The sequence below is a fragment of the Capricornis sumatraensis genome, chromosome 14, assembly GCF_032405125.1.
Source record: "Capricornis sumatraensis isolate serow.1 chromosome 14, serow.2, whole genome shotgun sequence".
Taxonomy (NCBI): Eukaryota; Metazoa; Chordata; class Mammalia; order Artiodactyla; family Bovidae; genus Capricornis; species Capricornis sumatraensis.
This window is the reverse complement of record NC_091082.1, coordinates 63,123,015-63,144,469: the sequence shown is the minus strand read 5'-3', so window position 1 is coordinate 63,144,469 and position 21,455 is coordinate 63,123,015. Positions and strand designations below refer to the sequence as shown.

Below are 21,455 nucleotides of genomic sequence, written 5' to 3'. Positions count from 1 at the left end.
AAGTATAAGTTCCACATTTTAAATATTAGACTAGTGAGGTTCAATGAAGTTAAATGATTTGCCAATAACTATACAGCTATTGGAGAAGGCAATGGCACCCCACTCCAGTACTCTTGCCTGGAAAATCCTATGGATGGGGAAGCCTAGTGGGCTGCCGTCTATGGGGTTGCACAGAGTCGGACACGACTGAGTGCCTTCACTTTCACTTTTCACTTTCATGCACTGGAGAAGGAAATTGCAACTCATTCCAGTGTTTTTGCCTGGAGAATCCCAGGCAAAGGGGGCCTGGTAAGCTGCTGTCTATGGAGTCGCACAGAGTTGGACACGACTGAAGTGACTTAGCAGCAGCATACATCTATTACATAAAGTCTGGACTTAGCCCCATGGCTATACTCTTTTTGTGCCAGATACAAAATAAAACTACACTTATAATGCATGGTATTCAACATTCATAGAAACCAAAGGAGGATGATAATATTATTTTCACTTTACATTACAGATGAAGAAACTGATTCTTCAATCTCAGGGAACTTCTGCAAGGTCATGTAACTTGAAAGGTATTAACCCACAATTTAAATTCATAGCTGTGCTTTTTATAATCCTTTGAAGGAATGCGGCTTTGAAAGGACAAAGAAGTCTGAGAGAGCTAAATGGGAAGATCAAAAGAGGATTTTTTTTCTTAAGGCAAAATGCCTTGATTGTATTTACAGGACAGGGAGAAGATGCTGAGGAATGACTCTTGAAGCACTGATGCAAAAATTAATAGAGAACAGGAAAAATCTCTTGGATTTATAAGGAAAAGGTGATTTGAAAGTAAAGAAGGGCTTATTAAAAATAAACTCAAACTCTTATATCAAAGAATCACAATAAGATAATAGGATATATCTGTCTAGTATTCTACCTTCCTATCATCTGATGTCAAAAGCTCCTTTCTTATAGGAACACCATTTCACTTTTCAGGACAAGCTGATCCAGATCATTACCAGCATAGAGGTGAACTTAAGATCTGGGCCAGGCCTATCAGAACACTTGAACTTCCTGACCTCAATAACCAACTCAAGAATGGCAGACCCCCAAGGGTAGGCCAACCAGAATCCTCCAGGGTTTTTGCCTGTTTGTTTAAGTGCAGGAGCTATAGCAGACCCCCAAGGGCAGGCCAACCAGAATCCTCCAGGGTTTTTGCTTGCTTGTTTGTTTTAAGTGCAGGAGCTATAGCAAAAGATAAACATGATGCCTTCTAAATGAAGCTGTAAAACTTTTCAGATATGAAGCCAGGCCAACTTGCAAACTGCCTACTTTGTGCCCTGTCTTTATAAGTTAAGGCAATAAACTCTAAGCACAACAGAGATACAGAGATGCAGATTTCTGATGACAAAATATGAACTCTGGAATATCAAGCATATCAAAATCATCTCTGCTTTGCACTTCCCAGTTATGTGAGCCAATATATTTCCTTTTTAAATTTAAACTACTTTGAGTTCATGTTATGTCACATGTAGCAGAAATATTCCTAAATAATATCATGGCACAAATAGTTTTACTTATATAAGCATATAAAGACACTAGGACGCCTCTGTTTTGTTACCTCGAACTTTGTAGAGTCTTTATGTTCAGGAAAACTAAGAAGCAGCTCTGCTTCTCATTTCTTAAGTTCATTGGTTAAATCTGATCCAAAACTTGTTTTTTTTGGGGGTGGGAACATTACAAGATTTGTAATTTTAAAATCTTATATTATTTTTAAATGTAACACACAGAGAAAAATACATAAAAGTTAAGATTATACTTTATAGAATAAATGATTAAGAAATATAAACAGGTTAGGAGCTAGAATACTGTTTACTCTTGAAGATCCCTACATGTCCCCTCCCAGTCATGACTCCCAGTTTCTCCTGGAAGGTCATGATCCTGACTTTAACTGTATTGACTTCATTGGTATTATCTGTACTTTCCATCTACATAGCATCCTAAGAAAACAGAGTTTACTTTTGTCATTATTGAATTATACTAAATGGAATCATACCAAATGATACCAATAATTTGCTTTCTTACTAAATTTCATGCTTGTATGATTCATTCGAGAAGCCTGGTGGGCTACAGCCCATGGGGTCACAAAGAGTAAGACATGACTGAAATGACTTAGCATGCATGCAGGCATGTAGTGCAAAACATTTCTTTCATTGCTGTAGAGTTTCCCACAATATGAATATACCACAATTTATCCATTTGACATCTAATTACAATGGTAATATTAGACTATGAGACATTATAATAATGGGCATTTGAGTTGTGTGATCATTATAAACACTGATCCTGTAGTATAAACTGTAATTACAATCCTATTTTAATACATGATTCTAGTGTAAAAGTAGTGAAAACGTTAATTACTCAGTTGTGTCCTACTCTTTGCAACCCCATGGACTGTGTCCTGCCAGGCTCCTCTGTCCATGGAATTCTCCAGGCAAGAATACTTGAGTGGGTAGCCATTTTCTTCTCCAGGGGATCTTCCCAATGCAGGGATCAAACCCAGGTCTCTCACAATGCAAGCAGATTCTTTACCAACTGAGCCACTAGTGTACAGGTTCTTAAATGTGACTAAAGTATATACTAACAGTGGAATTGACTGGTATGCATATCTTTATCAGATAAAGCAAAACTGGTTCCCAAAGGAGTTGTACCTAGTTACAGTTTTTGAAAAAATGCAATACATTTAAACATCCTAGCTTATTCCAAAATAATTCTTTTTGCAGTTGGAAAGCTTCCATACATATATATATGTGTATGGAATATATATATATAAACACACATACATAATATATATATATACACACATATATACACATATATTCCATATGGAATATATATATACACACACACACATACACACAGTGATTTAACCTTAAAAAAGAACATAATCTTCTGAAAGTCTAAAAAAGTATATGTTTGATTAAAAAAAACTTTAAAGCTGCTTGACAATAAATTTGTGAGAGAAATATATTGGTGTTAAAAATTATCCAAAATACTTTATATAGTATTTAGAATAAATGAATATACAAAAGGATATTATTTATTATGCTAATAATACAATGATATTAGTGATTATTATTGCATATTTAACTTTAAAGGCAAACACTATAATGATTACAAGTAATCTGTGCTGTAACAGCTTTTTTGAACTATAAATGATAAGTTTCTTATAATTCCATCAATGGATGTAACAGCATCTATGTGATAAACATTTAATTCCTCCAGTGCTTTACTGCAAGTTACAAAGAATATTATCAAAGCATCTGAAAATTTCCAAGCACCAGGAAAAGATATTTATTTCTTAAAACTATTCATACATGGAAAAACTTTAAAATTCTAAATTTTTGTTCTTAAACCTACTTTCATTTTTGGTCTTTCTTTCCTCTTAGGCAGTGAATGTGAAATATAAATGACCATGGGTGAGGAAGACAGCATCCCAGAAAGCTGCTGCTTCTGACAATGATTAATATGGAGCTGCCAAAGAATACCTGGCAGCAGAAAGAACCCATTGCTTATGCAACTGATAAAAAATTAGTCAGTAAGGCCCTAATAACATATCTCCCTGGAATCCGAGATAGTGTATTTGATGAATTGTTTAAGCTAGACTGTATTCTTCTACCTATTTAAACCATGGGGACAACATGAAATACAGAAAAGAAAAAATTATAGTTAGCTTCTCTTATTCAAATTGGTTAATGGATACATTGGTCTGTCAATGAAATATGCTGATTAATAGAATTATCACATATATTTTCAATAAAATTACATCTAATCTGTTTTTCACTAACTTTGATTATCAGTTTATCTTTCCTCCAGGATTCTGAAGGCATTTCTATATTTCCAGTTATTTTTATAAGCAATGACAACAACTTTGTAGTTCTATTAAAGTAGAAAGTGTAGAAACCAGACTACATTTCTATTCATCTTGTGACACACTTTGGAGGCAATTTTGTTGAATATGTTTACAAGAGCTGACTTTCCATGACCCTTATAATAGAAGAGTAGATAATGTTTAAAAAAAAAAATCTGGGTTATTTGAGTTTCTTAGCTATTTGAATCACTCTCTTTTTTTCAGGGAGAAAATATGTCCAAGTAAACATGAACTTAGAGTTAACTAAACTTCTGTTAAGTCTCAGAACAGATTTCCTAAAGTGATATTCTTCTCATTGAGGTTTAATAGATATAATGTGTTTCACAGGGCTAAAATGCTAAACTGTGACATATTCAAAGATTACTTTGTAGAAGACAAAGCTTCACTATCTGTGGCCTGAACATCAGCTTCTCATCAGAGTGATCATGAAAGCTCCTTTTAGAAAAATGATGTTTTGAACCTTGGTGAAAACACCCATCATGGCTTACAGTCTCCAGCCCCTTGTGTAGGGACCTGACTATTCTAGATCTGCTAGGTGGTGTTAGTAATAGAACTAAGGGCCCAAGAATTTATGACTATAAAGTACTTATTATCACAGGAAATCTCAAGAATGTGGTCGTGGAAATGACACAAAAAAGGACAATAAAAGAATATCAAAAGACCATAAATAGATGATAATGCCACAGAGAAAGATATTGAAATCAAACTTAGAATGAATAATCACAATAGAACAACAGTATGTTATTTTCTTCATTAAAGTCAAATGATCAGAATTAGGACCATGAATCTACTATAATTGTTCTTCATTTTCAGAATGCAAACCATAGAAAAAAAACCTTTTGTTTTAAACTTGGTCCTCTTTGCTGCATCTGACATTATACAATGCTGCTTCTCTGCTGAAAATCAAGAAACTCTTCAAAGATCCCTCTTCCTCATCAGCTCTTTAAATAATTGGCATTCCTGGGTTCTATTCTGTTTTTCTTCTTCTACTTATTTTTCTGAAATGATCTGATCCACTGTCATCATTTCAGCTTTGATTTCTCCCCAGAGTCAGTCTCCAGTATACAGCTGGCTGCTGGACAGCTACTCAGATGGCCCTCACATACCCTCCCTTTCCAAATTTAAAACTAAATTCATCATCAACTCCTAACCTTTTTTCTTCCATTCAATCTCAATGGAAGTGTTTTCTACCTCAGCTCAAAATACCATAATTTACCCAGTCGCTTAAGCAATGAAACAAGACATGCTACTTTTGACCCTTCCTTTGTCAATCCATCCATGAAACCTACCAATTTTGCCTCCAGAAAAAATGTTTCATTCTTTCTTTTTCTCTAAGTCTCAATATCTCTCATTTAGACTGATATTTCCTAACTGGTATCTCTGCTATTGCATGCTTCTTTTCAGTTTCATCCTCTATGTGGATATAAGAATTTATCTGAAATGAATATCTGATTGTCATTCCCTTGCTTCAAACTGATTGTGGCTCCTCATTAGGTACAGAACAAAGCCTCTATAAAGCCTACATTTCTTGATATTAAGAAGTCTTTATAATTTGTTCCCTGCCCATGTGACCATTTTTATCTCACATCTCTTTCTCTCCATACACTTTCTACAGCGATGATATAGAAATTGTCATTTCACTGTTCCATTTATATATTGTGCCCTTTGTTTTGCCATACATTTGCTCAGATAGCAATCTCTACTCCTTCTCTTATCCATCTTCTCTCCCCCCGGCCCAGCCTCATTTATGTCTTGGCAAAGCTACCACCTCCTCTAGAAAGTCCTTTCTGAAAGCTCTCCTCTCTCCCCTTACTCTCTGCATTGGTTTCACCTAGCACACTGTAAGTCTTCCATAGTGACCATCACAAAAACAATGCAGATACAGGGAAAGAATTAAAATAATAGGTATGTGCCTACATTACCTGTGCCCCATTCCAGCCCATAAGGCCTTTGCAAACACAAACAATAAATTATTCATATTTATAATCCCACATCTTAGCCCAGTACTGATAACTGATCCTCAATAAATGTTCTGTCAAATGAAGGTGACTAAGAGGAAAGAGAATGTACAAAAATAAATCACAGAAGAGGTAAAAGACTTTCTTGTCACATTCCTTCATGATGCTCCTGGTCCTGCTCACATTTGGGCAGATACCTGGACTTTCTCAATCCTAGTGGGTTCTAGTTAAAAATAACTCCAAACAGGCAATTTATTCCCTACCAGCCTGCAAAATTAATTCTATTGAGAAACTAACTGTCCTGTTCTTGACATCAGATCTCTTTTATTTTCTCACCAAAAGTACAGGCTTAAAAAGATATGCCATGTGTAATCTCCATCAAGTAAATGGAGACTAAGAAGGGAGGAAAAAAAAAGGCAGAAAATAAAATTAATTTGGCAGTACCATGCCATTTATTACATGGAAAATTACTTACATGCAGCAGCAATACAGCAGCAAGAAAAGACTGTCCTTGACAGTACCCAATGTCTTCATCATAGACAGAGTAGGCCTAGAAAAAGATGAAAGGAAAGAAATATTATAAACATTCACAGATTTTAACCTAAGTGCTAGTTCACATCAAGCTGCCACTTGTTCTTATCCCTGGCCTGTCCACCACAATTTCACTGATCCCTCATCTTGAATGTGCAAGCCATTAGCATAGTGGGATCCTTCAAAGAGGCTGCACATTTCCTAAAGCAATTCTAGATGGCCCATTATCCCCAGATTCATCTTTAGAATCTGGAATAAAAAGATGCTCAGAGCATCTAAATTAATTTTTAAAGATACATTATGGTTTATGGTCAGGCAGACAACACTAAGGGAGGCAAGTGCAAAAGGTGGAGGAGGGTAGAAGGTTCTACAGTTGATGCGGGAATTCTAATGCACTATATGGGGGAACCCTGTAGTACAGATACCATAACCTAATTCTCCCCCCTCAGATCACCCTCTCTAGCCTCTACATGTTCTCTGACTTTGAGGGACACTTACATATCTGTTGCATACTGTTTTTCTTTTCTCAAATAACCCTTTATAATATAAAAACCATTTATGGTTCCAGGGTAATACAAAGGTAGACAGTGTGGGCTATAGCTGTAGTTTACTGACCCCTGGTTTAGAACAACAACAACAAAAATAATAATTCAGGTGCTCCCCCATTTATTTTTAAAATACAAACAATCCCAATTGTGCTGTTTAAATCCTGGACATGCACCCCATTCCATGTATCCTACCTGTCTGTGGTGCTTCATTTTAGTGAAGGCATCTCCATTTAATGTACTTAATATAATACAATGCACTGTGATTTTATAAGTATAAAAATTCTTTCTGTCCAGGAAAATGGTTATCAAAGATAAAGAGGAACAGTTTATCATATCTCCCATATGCCAAGGGAGGCAGAGTATAAGGACTAGAATTCTTTTTTTTTTTTTTAATTAAAAAATCTTTATTGAAATATAGCTTATACTCAATGAAATGCATACCTTTTAATTTCACAGTTCCTTAAATAAGTTGAGTCATTCATGTAACTCCATCATTAAAGAATATTTATATCATTCTAGAATGTCCCTCATGACTCTCTGAAGTCAAACCACCTCCACCCTAGGCTACCAGTGAGCTGATTTTTTTTCACAATTATTAGCTTTGCATTTTTAGAAGAATTTCATATAAATGAATTAATATATACTCTTTTGTGTCTGACTTCCTTCACTCAGCATGTTTCTGAGAGTCTTCAGTGTTGTTGAATGCATCAGTAAATCATCCACTTTCACTACTGAGTAGTATTCCACTGTATAAATATACCACAATTGGTCTATCCAGTCTCTCACTGATGAACATACGGGTTTTTTCCCCCTAGACTGGGGCCAGTACAAAATAAAGCTGGTTTGTATACACAAGGCTTTTTGCGTACATAGGTTTTCATTTCCCTTGGGTAAATACCTAGGAGTGGAGGTTCAAGGTTCAAATCCTAAGTGAATGTTTAACTTTCTAAGATATTGCCAGATTATTTTGCAAAGTGATTGTTCAGTTATTACCTCCACATCAGCAAAATATAAGAGTACTCATTGCTCACATTCTTGTCAATACTTGATATTGCCAGTCTTTTTCCTTTTATTAATTCCTGTGCTTTTGACTTAAATCTCTCTGATGGCTAATGACACAGAATGTATTATAATGTGTTTTTAGGCAACTGATACACCTTCTTTTGAGGCTATCTCTTTGAGTTCTTGTTCATTTCTTTAATTCGGTTGCTTATCTTGTCATTGTCGATTCATGAAAATTCTTTATACACTCTGGTGACTGAATCATTATCTGACATCTGTATTACCGATATTTTCTCCCAGTGCGTGGTCTGCCTTTTTATTGTTTTAATGGTGCCTTCTGAAGAACTGTTGTTATCTTTTAACCTTCTGCCAATGATGACAGTATCACGCCCTCATCTAATGAGAGAAAAATTAGATCACGGAATCATTTCCTAATGAATTTTAAAGAAGCTTTTCTTCATTATAACTAGTTTCCCAAGCTCGGCCTAATTATAAAAACTGAAAGATGGATTACCATCCTTTTACTTATTTAATTTTCTTTGATTTATATAGTTTTATTTACGAATCCTTATTTGTACTTTTATCCAAAGCTTATGGATCAGGGTGGGTCACAGTGTGTGTGTGTGTGTGTGTGTGTGTGTGTGTGTGTGTGTGTGTAGAAGGATTACAGAGAGAAAAGAAAAGGAACAATTAACAAAGAAAGAGGGGAGAGGTTCTAATACTATCCTTATTTAGTGCATCCCTGATGGTTCTCCATTACTTCTTTTTCCATGAACAAGGAACTCTGAGATTTCTTGATAAGACATCATGTCACATATATCATCAAGGCTTCCCTTTCTCATAAAAGACAGTCTAAGCTGAGGATTCCTTAAAACTGGGGATTTCTGAAGCCAATCATGCTTCATCAGCCCTGACATAATTTTGACAAATGTGTGATCCATCTTTATATATTTAACAGTTACCAAGAAGTGTGCTATGTACATGCACAATTTGCTATGTACATGCACATGTTACAAGAGAAGTCCAACATAAAACAAAGGTCCACAGTCCACCAGAGGAGGAGTGAATTCATTGAGACCCCACAAACTGTTCTCTGACTGGAGAGCTGAGGATAAAAGTACACATCAGCAGTGTATCAATCTTACTTTCTAATTGTGTTATGGCTTCAGATTAGGTTAGCAACAAAAATGACTTTCCAGAGGCCACCTACTAAATCGATTTTATGATTCACAGTTTGAAAAACACAATGTTCTAGTACGTTCTTTCCCTTGGAGTTCTTCCCAGCAACTTTGGGTTTAGTCTAAGCCTTCTCTAACTGAGCTGAACCAAATCCGTTCCCTCCATTTGAAACTTGCCTCTCTTCCGTGCCATACCTCCTTGTCCCACTCCTCACTCTAACTGCTTCCCTGGCCAGATGCCTGCTCAAACTGACTTTCAGAAACCAACTGAACAGCACTACTATAATGGAGAAGGAATTGAACCAACCTTCCCTCTGGTAACAAATTTAATCTATATACAGACAAAATACATAAAATAATTACCTGAAAGCACTGAGCAAAAAGCAGGAGGAAGAAACTGGAGGGGAGAATAAACTTGGAAGAAAGTAATGACACTAGGTAAAACTCTCATTCTTTATGGACAGGGAGGCCTGGCGTGCTGCGATTCATGGGGTCGCAAAGAGTCGGACACGACTGAGTGACTGAACTGAACTGATGGCTTTTGCTGGAGGCCTTGTGCCAGTGGTGCCACAATGGAAGGATAAAACTTGGATATTAAACTATAGACTTACTGGCTTGAAGAATCAGAGAACAGACTAGGATGACTGTAACAGCTAGAAAGCAAGAGTAGAAATGCTAGGGAAAAAGTAACAGAAGAGAAGCCTTTACTACACCTAGTGTAAAGTACAATATCCAAGACAACATAAAACTGATATAAGTACAGATAAATAAATAAAATAGAATAAGAAGTCCAGATGTAGAGCCACCCCCATATAGTCATTTTATTGCAACAAGGTTACCAAGATAACAGTGAGGAAAGGAGAAATTTTTACATATGTAAAAATGTAAATCTACAGAAATTGTTTCAACAAATGTGCTCAAACAATTGGAATCCATATGGGGGAAATTAGTGAACCTTTATCCCTAACTTTATTTCATATGAAAAAATTAATTCTAGATATACCATACTCCTAAATATAAAGTAAAATTATAAAGCTACTCAGGGAAAGAAAGAACATCTTCGTAACTTGGTAAAGGCAAAGATTTCTTAGCCAGGGCACAGAAGTTATTAACTATTAAACAAATAAATGGATACAATAGACATTAGCAAAATTTAGAAAATGAAAAGCAGAGACATGACTTTGCTGACAAAGGTCCGTACAGTCAAGGTTATTATCTTTCCAGTGGTCACATATGGTTGTGAAAGCTGGACCAAAAAGAAGCAGAATGCTAAAGAATTGATGCCTTTGAACTGTGGTGCTGGAGAAAACTCCTGAAAGTCCCTTGGACAGCAAGGAGATCAAACCAGTCAGTCTTAAGGGAGATCAATCCTCAATATTCACTGGAAGGACTAAAGCTGAAGCTCTAGGATTTTGTTCATCTGATAAGAACAGATGACTCACTGGAAAAGTCCCTGATGCTGGGAAAGATTAAAGGCAGAAGAAGAGGGTGTCAGAGGATGAGATGGCTGGATGGCATCACTGATGCAATCAACATGAACTTGGGCAAACATCAGGAGATGATGAGGGGCAGGGAGGCCTGGTGTGCTGCAGTCCATGGGGTTGCAAAGAGTGGACATGACTGGGTGACTGAACAACAACAACAGCACTGATAAAAAGATACCATTAAGAAAACAATTACACTACAGACTGGGAAAATATTTGCAAATGTATCTAAACAAAGTCTTGAACAGAATATATAAAGAACTCCTCTAACTTGATATCAAAAACCCAATCAAAAAATGTACTGAAGATCTGAAAAGATACATCACAGAGAAATATCTTGAATGGTCATTGGGAACATACCCAAGTGGAGAGGAGATGAAAGTGGAGAGGAGATGAAAATGGAGGCTTCTCACCTCTCCCATGAACACATCAAAAAATACACCTATACGTGGAACAGTTCTTACTGAAAACTAACTGGAGATTGGTAGAAAGACTACTGTACAACCAAGACTGTAAGAAAGAGCCACACTGAATCAAGGAGGAAGGGAAGAGAAGTGATCAGACCTGTGCCCCTGGGAGCAGACTCAGAGGAAAATGGAAATTATACAGGAAAGAGATCCTCCCAGGGAGTGAATGGTTTGAGCCACATACTGGTGCCCCAACCTTGGGGACCAACACAGGGAAGATGAGCCCAGTGGCTGGTTGGAGGGACAACGGGGCCAACTGGAGGGCTGTGTGAAGACTAGACTCCACTTGTGAGAAGCATGCACACACTTGCTTGCTCCTGAAGCAGGACTCAGAGTATGGTTTGTAAACTGCATGAGAGGCTGGCCAGCTTCCTGAAGGCCACTCCAGAGCCTGCTCCAGTGCTTCAGAAGCCTTCTGGGTCTCAGACCACAACCAGACTGCCACAGCCCAAGGCCTGACCTACCCCAAATGCCTAAACCAGCACCTTTAATACTCTAAGATACTTTAAAGTATTAAGATGGATTAATTAATTGAATCTAAGAGTAGTTGGATAGAGACATCTGATAAAAGAGGTGACAAAATATTAATTATAGAATCTAGGTGATAGATTTATGGATGTTCACTGTACAATTCTTTGAACTTTTCTGTGTATTTGAAAATACTTTCTAACTTTTGCGGGGAAAATGTTGTTCCTATACTCTCTTCATTCTGATCTGGACTACAGACTACTCTTCTGGCTGGGGTCCCAAGGGAATTTTATATATTCAGTCAGCAAGTCACTACTTACTATCTTATTATATAATCAAACATTGTGCTGAGGTAGACACAAGGATGAAAATATATGGTCCATGTTCCTCAGTTCAGAATGTTATAGAAGAACTCAGCACGTACAATGAGAAAGTACACAGTGAGATGAGTTCCAACCAGAGGGAAAGGGTGCATAACCAAGCCGTAGTGCATGGAATGGAGATAAAGGCAAGGGAAGCATTTCAGACAAGGTGCTACTGTCTTAGCCATAAAGAAGAGGATGTGACCAGAATTGCTGCAAGCTTGGCCTCACATTCTTGAAGGAAGAATACTGAGATTCTTCAGGCATGCTGCATGGTCAAAGGCAGACAATGTCAGACACTGTACTAACACTGTCCCACATTCTCAATCAATCCTCACAAAACCTGTGAGATGACAAAAGTGATATTGAGAGAGGGTAATTAACCTGGGCAAGGTCAAACAATTAGAGCCAGGATTTGAACCCAAATCTTCTCAAATATAGAGCCTATATACATTACACCTTTGTTATATCACTGCTAGAGACTGTGTTCTCTCAGAGTTCATATGTTGAATCCCCAAGTAATGGTTATTTCGAGGTGGGGCCATTCAGAGTTGATTAGGTCCCAAGGCAGAGCTCTCATGAATGGTATTACTGTTCTTATGAAAAAGATTCAAGCACACTCCCTCACCTCTCCTGCCACTTGTGGACACATCAAGGAGGTGGCCATCTATGAACCAGGAAGTGAGTCCTCACCAGACACTGAAAACTGCCAGCACTGTGGCCAATGCTTCCCCGCCTCAAGGACTCTGAGTAGTAAATGTCTGTTGTTTAAGCCCCTCGGTGAGTGGTGTTAGACTGTGAGCAGAACTATTCTTTTTAGATGTTTCTGTGTTTGGATCCATGTTAAGAAAAGAGGGTCCATCTTCTGATTTGCCTTGGGGTTCAACAGACACGGAAAATCACATTGCATACTCTCAAGAAAAAAGAAAAGAGACAGTCTGATCAAGGACAGCTTAATATTTTTCAGTCCATAACTTCTGGGTTTAGGAAAGGATAGATTTTAACTTCTTTATGTAATATGCATGTTTATTAACATACTGACTACAAGCTAAAACTTAGACATAAAAACATAGATAGCTGTTAAAGCTTAATCATGGTGGTGCTAACACGTACATATAATTTAAGTTCTCCTTATTAAAATCAGTATGGTGGGGGAAGGAGAGGTTGGGAAAAATTGAGAGAGTAGCATTGGAATATATATACTACCAAGTGTGAAATAGCTAGCTAGTAGGAAGTTGCTGTATAACACAAGGAGCTCAGCCTGGTGCTCAGTGATGACCTAGAGGAATGGGATGGGGGAGTGGAGTGGGAGAGAGGCTCAAGAGGAAGGAGATGTATATATACTTATGGCTGTTTCACACTAGGGTATGGCAGAAACCAACACAACATTTTAAAGTTAATTATCCTCCAATTAAGAATAAATTCTTAAAAATTAATAGAAAAAAAATAATATGGAAAGTTTTTTTTGGAAAGTTTTTAGTCTTAGAGCTAGATTGTCTAAAGCCTTATCGACAACCTGTTTCTCCCCAAACACTCTCACTCACATGTCTTTATCAGATTGATACAGAAAATATAGAATGGTGTTTCTCTTTTGTCTCAGAAATGCGCAACATACTGCACTATTTTATCAAACAATCACACTTACAGATAGATAAAGATGAAGGAAATTCAGACTCACGGGAAGAATGAAATCAGAAGATGCTCTTTAACAAAACAGAAAGGCTGCTATGTGGGCATGCAAAAAGGAATTAAACTTCTAAAACAGAGTCTCATTCAGCTTCTTGATACTACTAAAGTACTGATGTAGTTGCTAACTTATTGGCTATCAATAGACAGTAGTTAAGTTTATTGGTTTTAACCATGACATGTTAAGTGTTTCTTTAAACTCTAACCTAAATATTGAATTGTCTCACAATTTAATATAGCTCTGAGAACAGGAAATACTAATTTAGATTTCCCTACTTTAATAGGAGCTTGACATTTATGTAAAGCAATTTTTCATTTATTAATATTAGATGAACTGTGAAGTCTATCACTACAATGAACTTCTGCCAACATGAGACGAAAACAAACAGATAAACAAATCAGCCTTTGAATTATTGCTCAGCAGACCTTAAATGAGTATGCTAGGGAGAAAAATCCAAATATAAAATATGTAGAATAAATTCACTTACAAACTAAAAAGAGATCTGATCTCACACAATCTGAGAGACAAAAAAAGAGATACCAAAGAAATACTATTTTAAGTAATGCTACAATAAGCTAAATGAAAAGAGGTCACAAAGTGACAAGAATCATTAAAACACACGGTTGTCTAAAAGTAGAATAACATTTAAAGAAAAGATTACTTAATATAGCACAAGAATATAAATGGCTTTTCAAATAATTCTTATCATTAATTTTTCTAACAAATAACCAGTAATATTTATTAATAACTACCATTTTTCCAGATATTTGTGTTGCAGTGCTTAGATGCTCAGTCATATCCAACTCTTTGCAACCTCATGGACTGCAGCCTACCAGGCTCCTCTGTCCATGGGGATTCTCCAAGCAAGAATAGTGGAGTGGGTTGCCATACCCTCCTCCATGGGGTCTTCCCAACCCAGGGACTGAACCCAGGTCTCCCACATGGCAGGCAGATTTTTTACCATCTGAGCTACCAGGGAAGTCCAAGGACACTGGAGTGGGTAGCCTATCCCTTCTCCAGGGGACCTTCTCAACCCAGGAATTGAACTGGGGTCTCCTGTATTGCAGGAGGATTGTTTACCAGCTAAGCTACCTGGGATATGTAAGTAATTTATTTAACCCTTACAACAACCCTCTGAGTTAAGCACTTTTAATATTCCCATTTTATAGAAGAAAAAACTGAGGGAAAGTAAAAGTAAACAACTTGTGCAAGGCCACCCAGTTAGTAAGCAGCAGGCCAGAAATGAAACTCAGGCAGCTCCAGTCTTCAAACTAAGACCTGGCTTCAGAGCCCAAGGCCTTAGCTACTGTCAGTATACAATCTCTAGATCTCAATGACTGTTGACGTATGTGGTACAGTTCATGTGAGCAAAACAAAGACCTAATGATAAAACATAATTTTTTTTTTTTGCTATGTAATCAATGAATGTTCAGAAGGAAATCACAGAGAGAGCTTCAGCTAAAGAAGAATGTTAACATAAAGTTTAGGACCGTAGTTGACTTTGGTGAGGGAACACTGAATCTGAGAAGAGCACCTGGGAATATTCAAAGATACTGATAATGATATATTTCCTAAATTGTATGTACAGGGATGCTGCTTCTATTATTGATTTTTTTCCAAATCATAAATACAAATTATGTTTACTCATTTGAATGTACGATACATTTCATAATTTTTAAAATTTGAATATATTTAAAAATATTTCATAATTTTAAAAAATTGATAAATTTTTAAAATGACATGTTTCATAATTTTAAAATTTTAATTAAAGTTTTTAAAAATGACTTATTAGTAACATTCCATTTCACTGAATGGAACACAGCACTGGTTTATGTTAAGATTTCAGTTTGGGTGACATCTCTAGAATATAAATTTATGAAAGACACACACTGAGCTGGAGTTTAATATAATGATTCTAACAGTAAAACAAACAACTAATGAAAGCTGCTTTTCTCAGAGAAAACTGTACAAGTATGGCTGATTCTCATTACTTACCCTAGTTATGCTCCATGAAGTTTCTTCAAATACTGGATCAAGCAGATACTCAATTCCTATCCCTAGGGGATACAGTGTCTTAGGCTTCTGCAAGCCTCTGGTCACAACACTTTCAGCAACTGATCAATATACAGCCTTGTGTTACATGTGTTTCTACTTAAATACACCTTTTAAAATATTTATTGACTCATTAATGCTGAAATCACAGCCAACAGTGTTTTGCTCACACCTGAATGAAGTTGATCTAACACACGTATTTCCTCCACAAGGCACATCACAGCCTCTGATGCTTAGCAAAACAGGTAGCACTTCAGCACAACACGTGGGGAACACTTTAAATAGCAAAATCACCAACAACAAAATCACCAAAAGCACAAAAACGAGGTACTAATTACACTGCAAAAAAGACACTGGTGTGTAGTATGAAAGCTGAAACAAGAAGGCAGAGCATTACCTAGTTGCATCTGAACTTGGCAGGTACTCACTCATCAAGCAACCCAGACATTGTCCACAGGCACAGCAGTGAATGACCACAAAAGCACCGAAAGTATGAATTTTGACATTACAAACAAATCGTATCAAGTAGGTGAATCTGAAAATATGGAATCTATGAATAATGAGGATCGACTCTGTGTATGTGCGTATTGATAACTATATTTACCCATGTCTACATATCTTCTTGAAGTTGCATATTTTTTGGGACACACACACACATAAACACACAGGCATATCCAAAATTAAGTTGAACTTGTTTATTTCTGAATAAGTCTACAAAAAGTTAATCAATACAAAGCATTTTTAATTAATAAAACCAATATTGCTATTGATTGGAATAATATATTATTAGTTTTATTAAGGACCACAAACATTAGAATAATCAAGTAAATGAAAACAATGTGAATGTAGCCCACATATAATTTGAAGTTTTAAAATTTGATTATAAATCAATATTTTATTAAAAATTTTGAGTTCTCAATTTCCTGATCATATTCCTTTTCACACAAACCTTTAGAATATTATCACTGACATATTTTTATTTATTTCTTTACTATTCAGTACCAGTAGTCCACAGTAATGAACCACTCATTAACCACTATTTTCTGTGAAACTCAGCAAGTGTTTTACCATGAATGCAATACAGTTAGGTTATCAGATTAGCTGGAATCATTAAATTAGTGCCTAACTACAGTGACCAGGACAATAACTCTAAAATCATTGATTGCTGGGTTAGAAAAAGCTTAATCAAAAGTTTTCTACTAGTGGATCTGAATGCCAAATACTTCAAATTTCAGCTCTGCCATTTACCAGAATTATTTCAATTCCCTAAGTTTCAATTCTTTTGAGGCAACAAATATTTATTGAGCATCTACTATGTGAAAGGGTGATCTAAGCAGTGAACAAAAAGGCCAAAAATCTTTGCTCTCATAAAATAAGCCTTCTCAGCGGAAAAATCTAACAGCCTAAATAAATAAATACCATCATAGAAACAAAGATACCCACACGTATGTTTGAACTTATTAAGCACAGTGGGAAAAAATAAAGCAGGGAAAAGGGCTAAGAAGTGCTGAGTCAAGAGGAGATTGCAATTTTAAATCAGGTGGTTAGGGCAAGCCATACCGAGAAAGTTAATACTGGTGCAAGAAGTCGAGAGAGGTCAAACAGCAAGCCACAAAGATCTCTGGGAGAAGACTGTTCCAAGCAGAGGGGATGGCCAGTGTAAGGACTCCAGTGTGTGAGCAAAGCTGGCATGTATGGCTGGGGCAAAATGCATGATGGAAAGAGTGCCAATACATGATTCACAGCCCTGTAAACCACTATAAAGACTGGTTTTTACAATGAATAGTATAGAAAGCCACTGGAAGCAGAAAGATCAGGTAAATAATTATAGCTTAGACCAGTGTTGCTGAAGTGGAGATAGTGATTAGACAGTCAGGTCCTGCGTATATTCTGAAGACAGAGCCAAAAAGGCTTTCTAAAGGACAGGTGTGTGGTATCGGGAAAGGAAGTCATGCACGGCCTGTTGACCTTTGCATGGTTGTAAAAGCACCATAGGCCTGGAACGTTTCCACACGTGGAAATAAGGAGCCCTCACAGTTTGTGCTGAGCTTACTGTCTTGTTTGGGAGTATCTTTTCCTTTTCTAGCTTGATGTGTACTTCATTGTCCTGCTGAAGTGTGTGTGTGTCATATGGCACCTGACCACCCCCACCATTATTATCTACAGTCTCAGTGAAGACGGAACATGGCCCATCCCTGCAGCACAGACCATCTCCCTGCAACAGTACAGCTGGGACTCGCTCACCACAGGGGGCTGACGCTCGCTGCTGAAGCTGACTTTGCTCTCTCTTTTCTCTGAGAGTAATGCATTGCTCCTTCCAATGCCTGTGTGAGTCATATCTTTCTTAGTAACCCCAACATCTGCAAACCACACAGTGGGTTGACATCCTGGGGCTGCTGCCCCTGATGGGTAGGGAATGGTTGCTACTTTTTAACAAGTAGTGTAAGAGAAAGAAAGGAGAGTCAAGGATGATTCAAGGTTTCTAGCTGAGTACCTGGAGTTACTACTAAATGAGACAGAAAAGACTGTGATGATTCTTTCTGATTTGGAATACATTTGTTTTCTGACCAGACCATTTTCAGAGCAGTGATACAGGTGAAATCCTCACTGATACAAGTTTATGGCAGAGATGGAGAAGAAGAATTGGTTACTGCCAAGTACAGACAAATCTTCTCAGGACTTTTGTGATAAAGTGGAATAGATGTTTTCATCTATAACACAAAGGTAAATATAGAAACCATATTAAGTTTACTTGAGAATTAAACAGAGTGCCGAGTACACAGTGAAGTGCTGAATAAATGGTAGCAATGACAAGCTGACATCAAGAAAGATTATTATGTCCTTTTCCCAAATATCTCATTTGAGCCATCTTCAAAATGAATGTGAAGCTATCTGAAAGGGGTCTTACTCACTACTAAAATTCTTAAGGATTCTTAGGTTCACTGACGTCTTGAGAATCATCAGTTTTCTATAGATGCCCCCCCTCAAAAAACTCACAAGTTTGTTCAGATATGTAAGTTGTACCTTTTTTTTTTTTCACTCTTTGAAGCCAGATATTCCAATGTAAGTCTAATATATCTTCATAAACTCTCACAAGTAAAACTCAGGAAAGACAGAAAGGATAATAAAATTCATCTGTAAAACATCATTATTCTACCCATTTCCTTCCTGATGCCATTAGGGAGAGAAAGACACAGAAAAGGGTAAGCTGGCATGAAATATCAGACCCTAACCAGGATTTCTGGGCTCCAAAATCACTACACATGGTGACTGCAGCCATGAAATTAAGACACTTACTCCTTGGAAGGAAAGTTATGACCAACCTAGATAGCATATTGAAAAGCAGAGACATTACTTTGCCAAAAAAGGTCCGTCTAGTCAAGGCTATGGTTTTTCCTGTGGTCATGTATGGATGTGAGAGTTGGACTGTGAAGAAAGCTGAGCACCGAAGAATTGATGCTTTTGAATTGTGGTGTTGGAGAAGACTCTTGAGAGTCCCTTGGTCTGCAAGGAGATCCAATCAGTCTATCCTAAAGGAGATCAGTCCTGGGTGTTCATTGGAAGGACTGATGCTAAAGCTGAAACTCCAGTACTTTGGCCACCTCATGTGAAGAGTTGACTCATTGGAAAAGACCCTGATGCTGGGAAGGATTGGGGGCAGGAGGAGAAGGGGACGACAGAGGATGAGATGGCTGGACGGCATCACCAACTCGATGGACATGAGTTTGAGTGAACTCCGGGAATTGGTGATGGACAGAGAGGCCTGGCGTGCTGCAATTCATGGGGTCGCAAAGAGTCGGACGTGACTGAGTGACTGAACTGAACTGAACCAGGATGACAAGACCATCCATGTGGGAAGTAGTGGCTGACAAAGTGAGTACATGTGGGGTGACATTCTGGCACAGGAGTTAGAGCCTGACCATGGTAAAGAGGCTCTCTGTGTCAGAGAGAAGTGACAACAGCAAGGGGAGATTGGTCACACACAGCAATGTTGATCTAATGGATTAATATTTTAAGGATAATGGGAGCTGGGTTTCTCACTGTCAGAGAAGGGAATTACAAATGCAGGACACTAGAATTAACCCTCTGGTGTTGGACTGAAGTTGGTTTTCAACACATATAAACCGATATAAAAACAAATGTGGGCAGTATACATCAGCAAAAAAAAAAAAAAAAAAGGCAAAGTAAGCATCTCCAAAAAGGCGCTTCTCCTTAACACAAGAAAAATGGCAGAAACTGTTACAATCAACTTTTTCAGAGCTCTGGATATTGGACAAAGGTTTGCAGCAGCCTGAGGGACATTTATTCCAGAAAAGCAACTGAATTTTGGTAAGAGCGAGGAACTCTGTGACATTTTTAACTTGCCATAATCCACCCTCTGCTCCGTAGCAACATGACGACCTTGAAAACTCACAGCTTGCATTCTGCAAACAAGCAGCCTAGCAGCCACCAGAGGGAGCAAAATGGGACTAGAACTTCCTGTAAAGACCCATTCCCAGAAAATTATCATTATTTGACCTGTCTATTGATTCCCCAAAGAGTCTACCTGCAAGGTTCACTCAGGAGGAAAGCCTTTTCCCTAGGGGCATTTGTCAAAAACAATTACAGACAAGTTAAACATGGCCACTGCCTAAGGTGATAGATGAAAGTTGGAGAAGACAAGAGACTGATCAAAAGGCTTAAAGATAAAGCTTGGAAACAAGATGTCCATAAGGGTTATGAAAGATTCAGATATATTTTTAAGAGTTTATAGGGCCATACCTATGAGTAAGGTTTTAGAGATGCCCAGAGCTTTATGTATGCTTTAGGAAAGGCCTGAGACAGTTTAAAAATCTCACCTCTGGCTATCCGTGAGATTCTGCACAAGTAGAAAGTCAACTGACTGATTAAGTACTGAAGACATACCTAAATACATACACACGGCCCCATTGCAAAGACTGAGAAACTTATGGTTACAGGCATTTAAGGAAATCTCTGTCTGAACACTAGCTAATCACCAAGTGGAGACTTCAGTGGCCACAAATGACAAAAAATATAGACTTCACAGAATTAATGCATAAAAGTTACCAACCAAACTACATTAACAAACAATAAAAGCTGGCAAACCCATAGAGACAGAAAGTTCAAAGACTGTCAAGGACTGACAGCAGAGATGATGAGGAGAGACTTGTAATGGATACAGGATTATTTTTAGGAGTGATGGAAACGCTCTAGAATCAAATAGTGGTGATTTTTTTCATAACCTCTTAAATATACTAAAAACCACTGACTTGGTTCACTTATTCAAAGGGGTGAATTTCATGGGATGTGAATTATATCTCAATAAAAATGTATGTTTGTGTGCATACACATGCTTATATATGTCTATATGTGTATTTATATTTCCCAGCCCTGCTCACTGTGGTGACTTGTGAGAAATGACATCCCAAAGCAATGAATACACCTAGCAGATCTTGGTTTCTTACCATTTTTGAAAAAAGAAAACAGAGCTCCTTGGAGAAATGGCTAATTGTAGAACTAGGGCAGAGAAAAAAGTCTTGGGACATCTTTCTGAAGCAGAAAGAAAGGCAATGCTCTAAGAATGACAGAGTACATCTATCACTTGAAGGTCTTAGAAGTCTCCTGCTGTCTAATTGGGGACAATCTGAGCACCAAAACAAATAATGCAAGTGAGGGAACATAATCCCCTGAATAAAATGAATATTCACGAGTCCAGGTGACTACAGTAAGTAATAAATAAATGGGAAGTCTGATAAGGAATGAGATATTTACATAGCGACAAATTGTGTCACACAAAATAATTATCAATTACAAAGTCAAAAA

The 21,455-nt window shown here is 37.4% G+C and overlaps 1 protein-coding gene across 2 annotated transcripts in view; it reads right to left on the bottom strand.

Annotated features, from left to right (window-relative positions):
- The window catches only part of RABGAP1L (RAB GTPase activating protein 1 like), a 721,006-nt gene that overhangs the window by 270,640 nt on the left and 428,911 nt on the right, over nucleotides 1-21,455 (bottom strand). For both annotated transcript variants that reach the window (XM_068986467.1, XM_068986468.1), the window contains exon 15: nucleotides 6,329-6,403. In XM_068986467.1, the coding sequence (XP_068842568.1) occupies nucleotides 6,329-6,403 (75 nt within the window). The remainder of the gene's footprint in view (nucleotides 1-6,328; nucleotides 6,404-21,455) is intronic.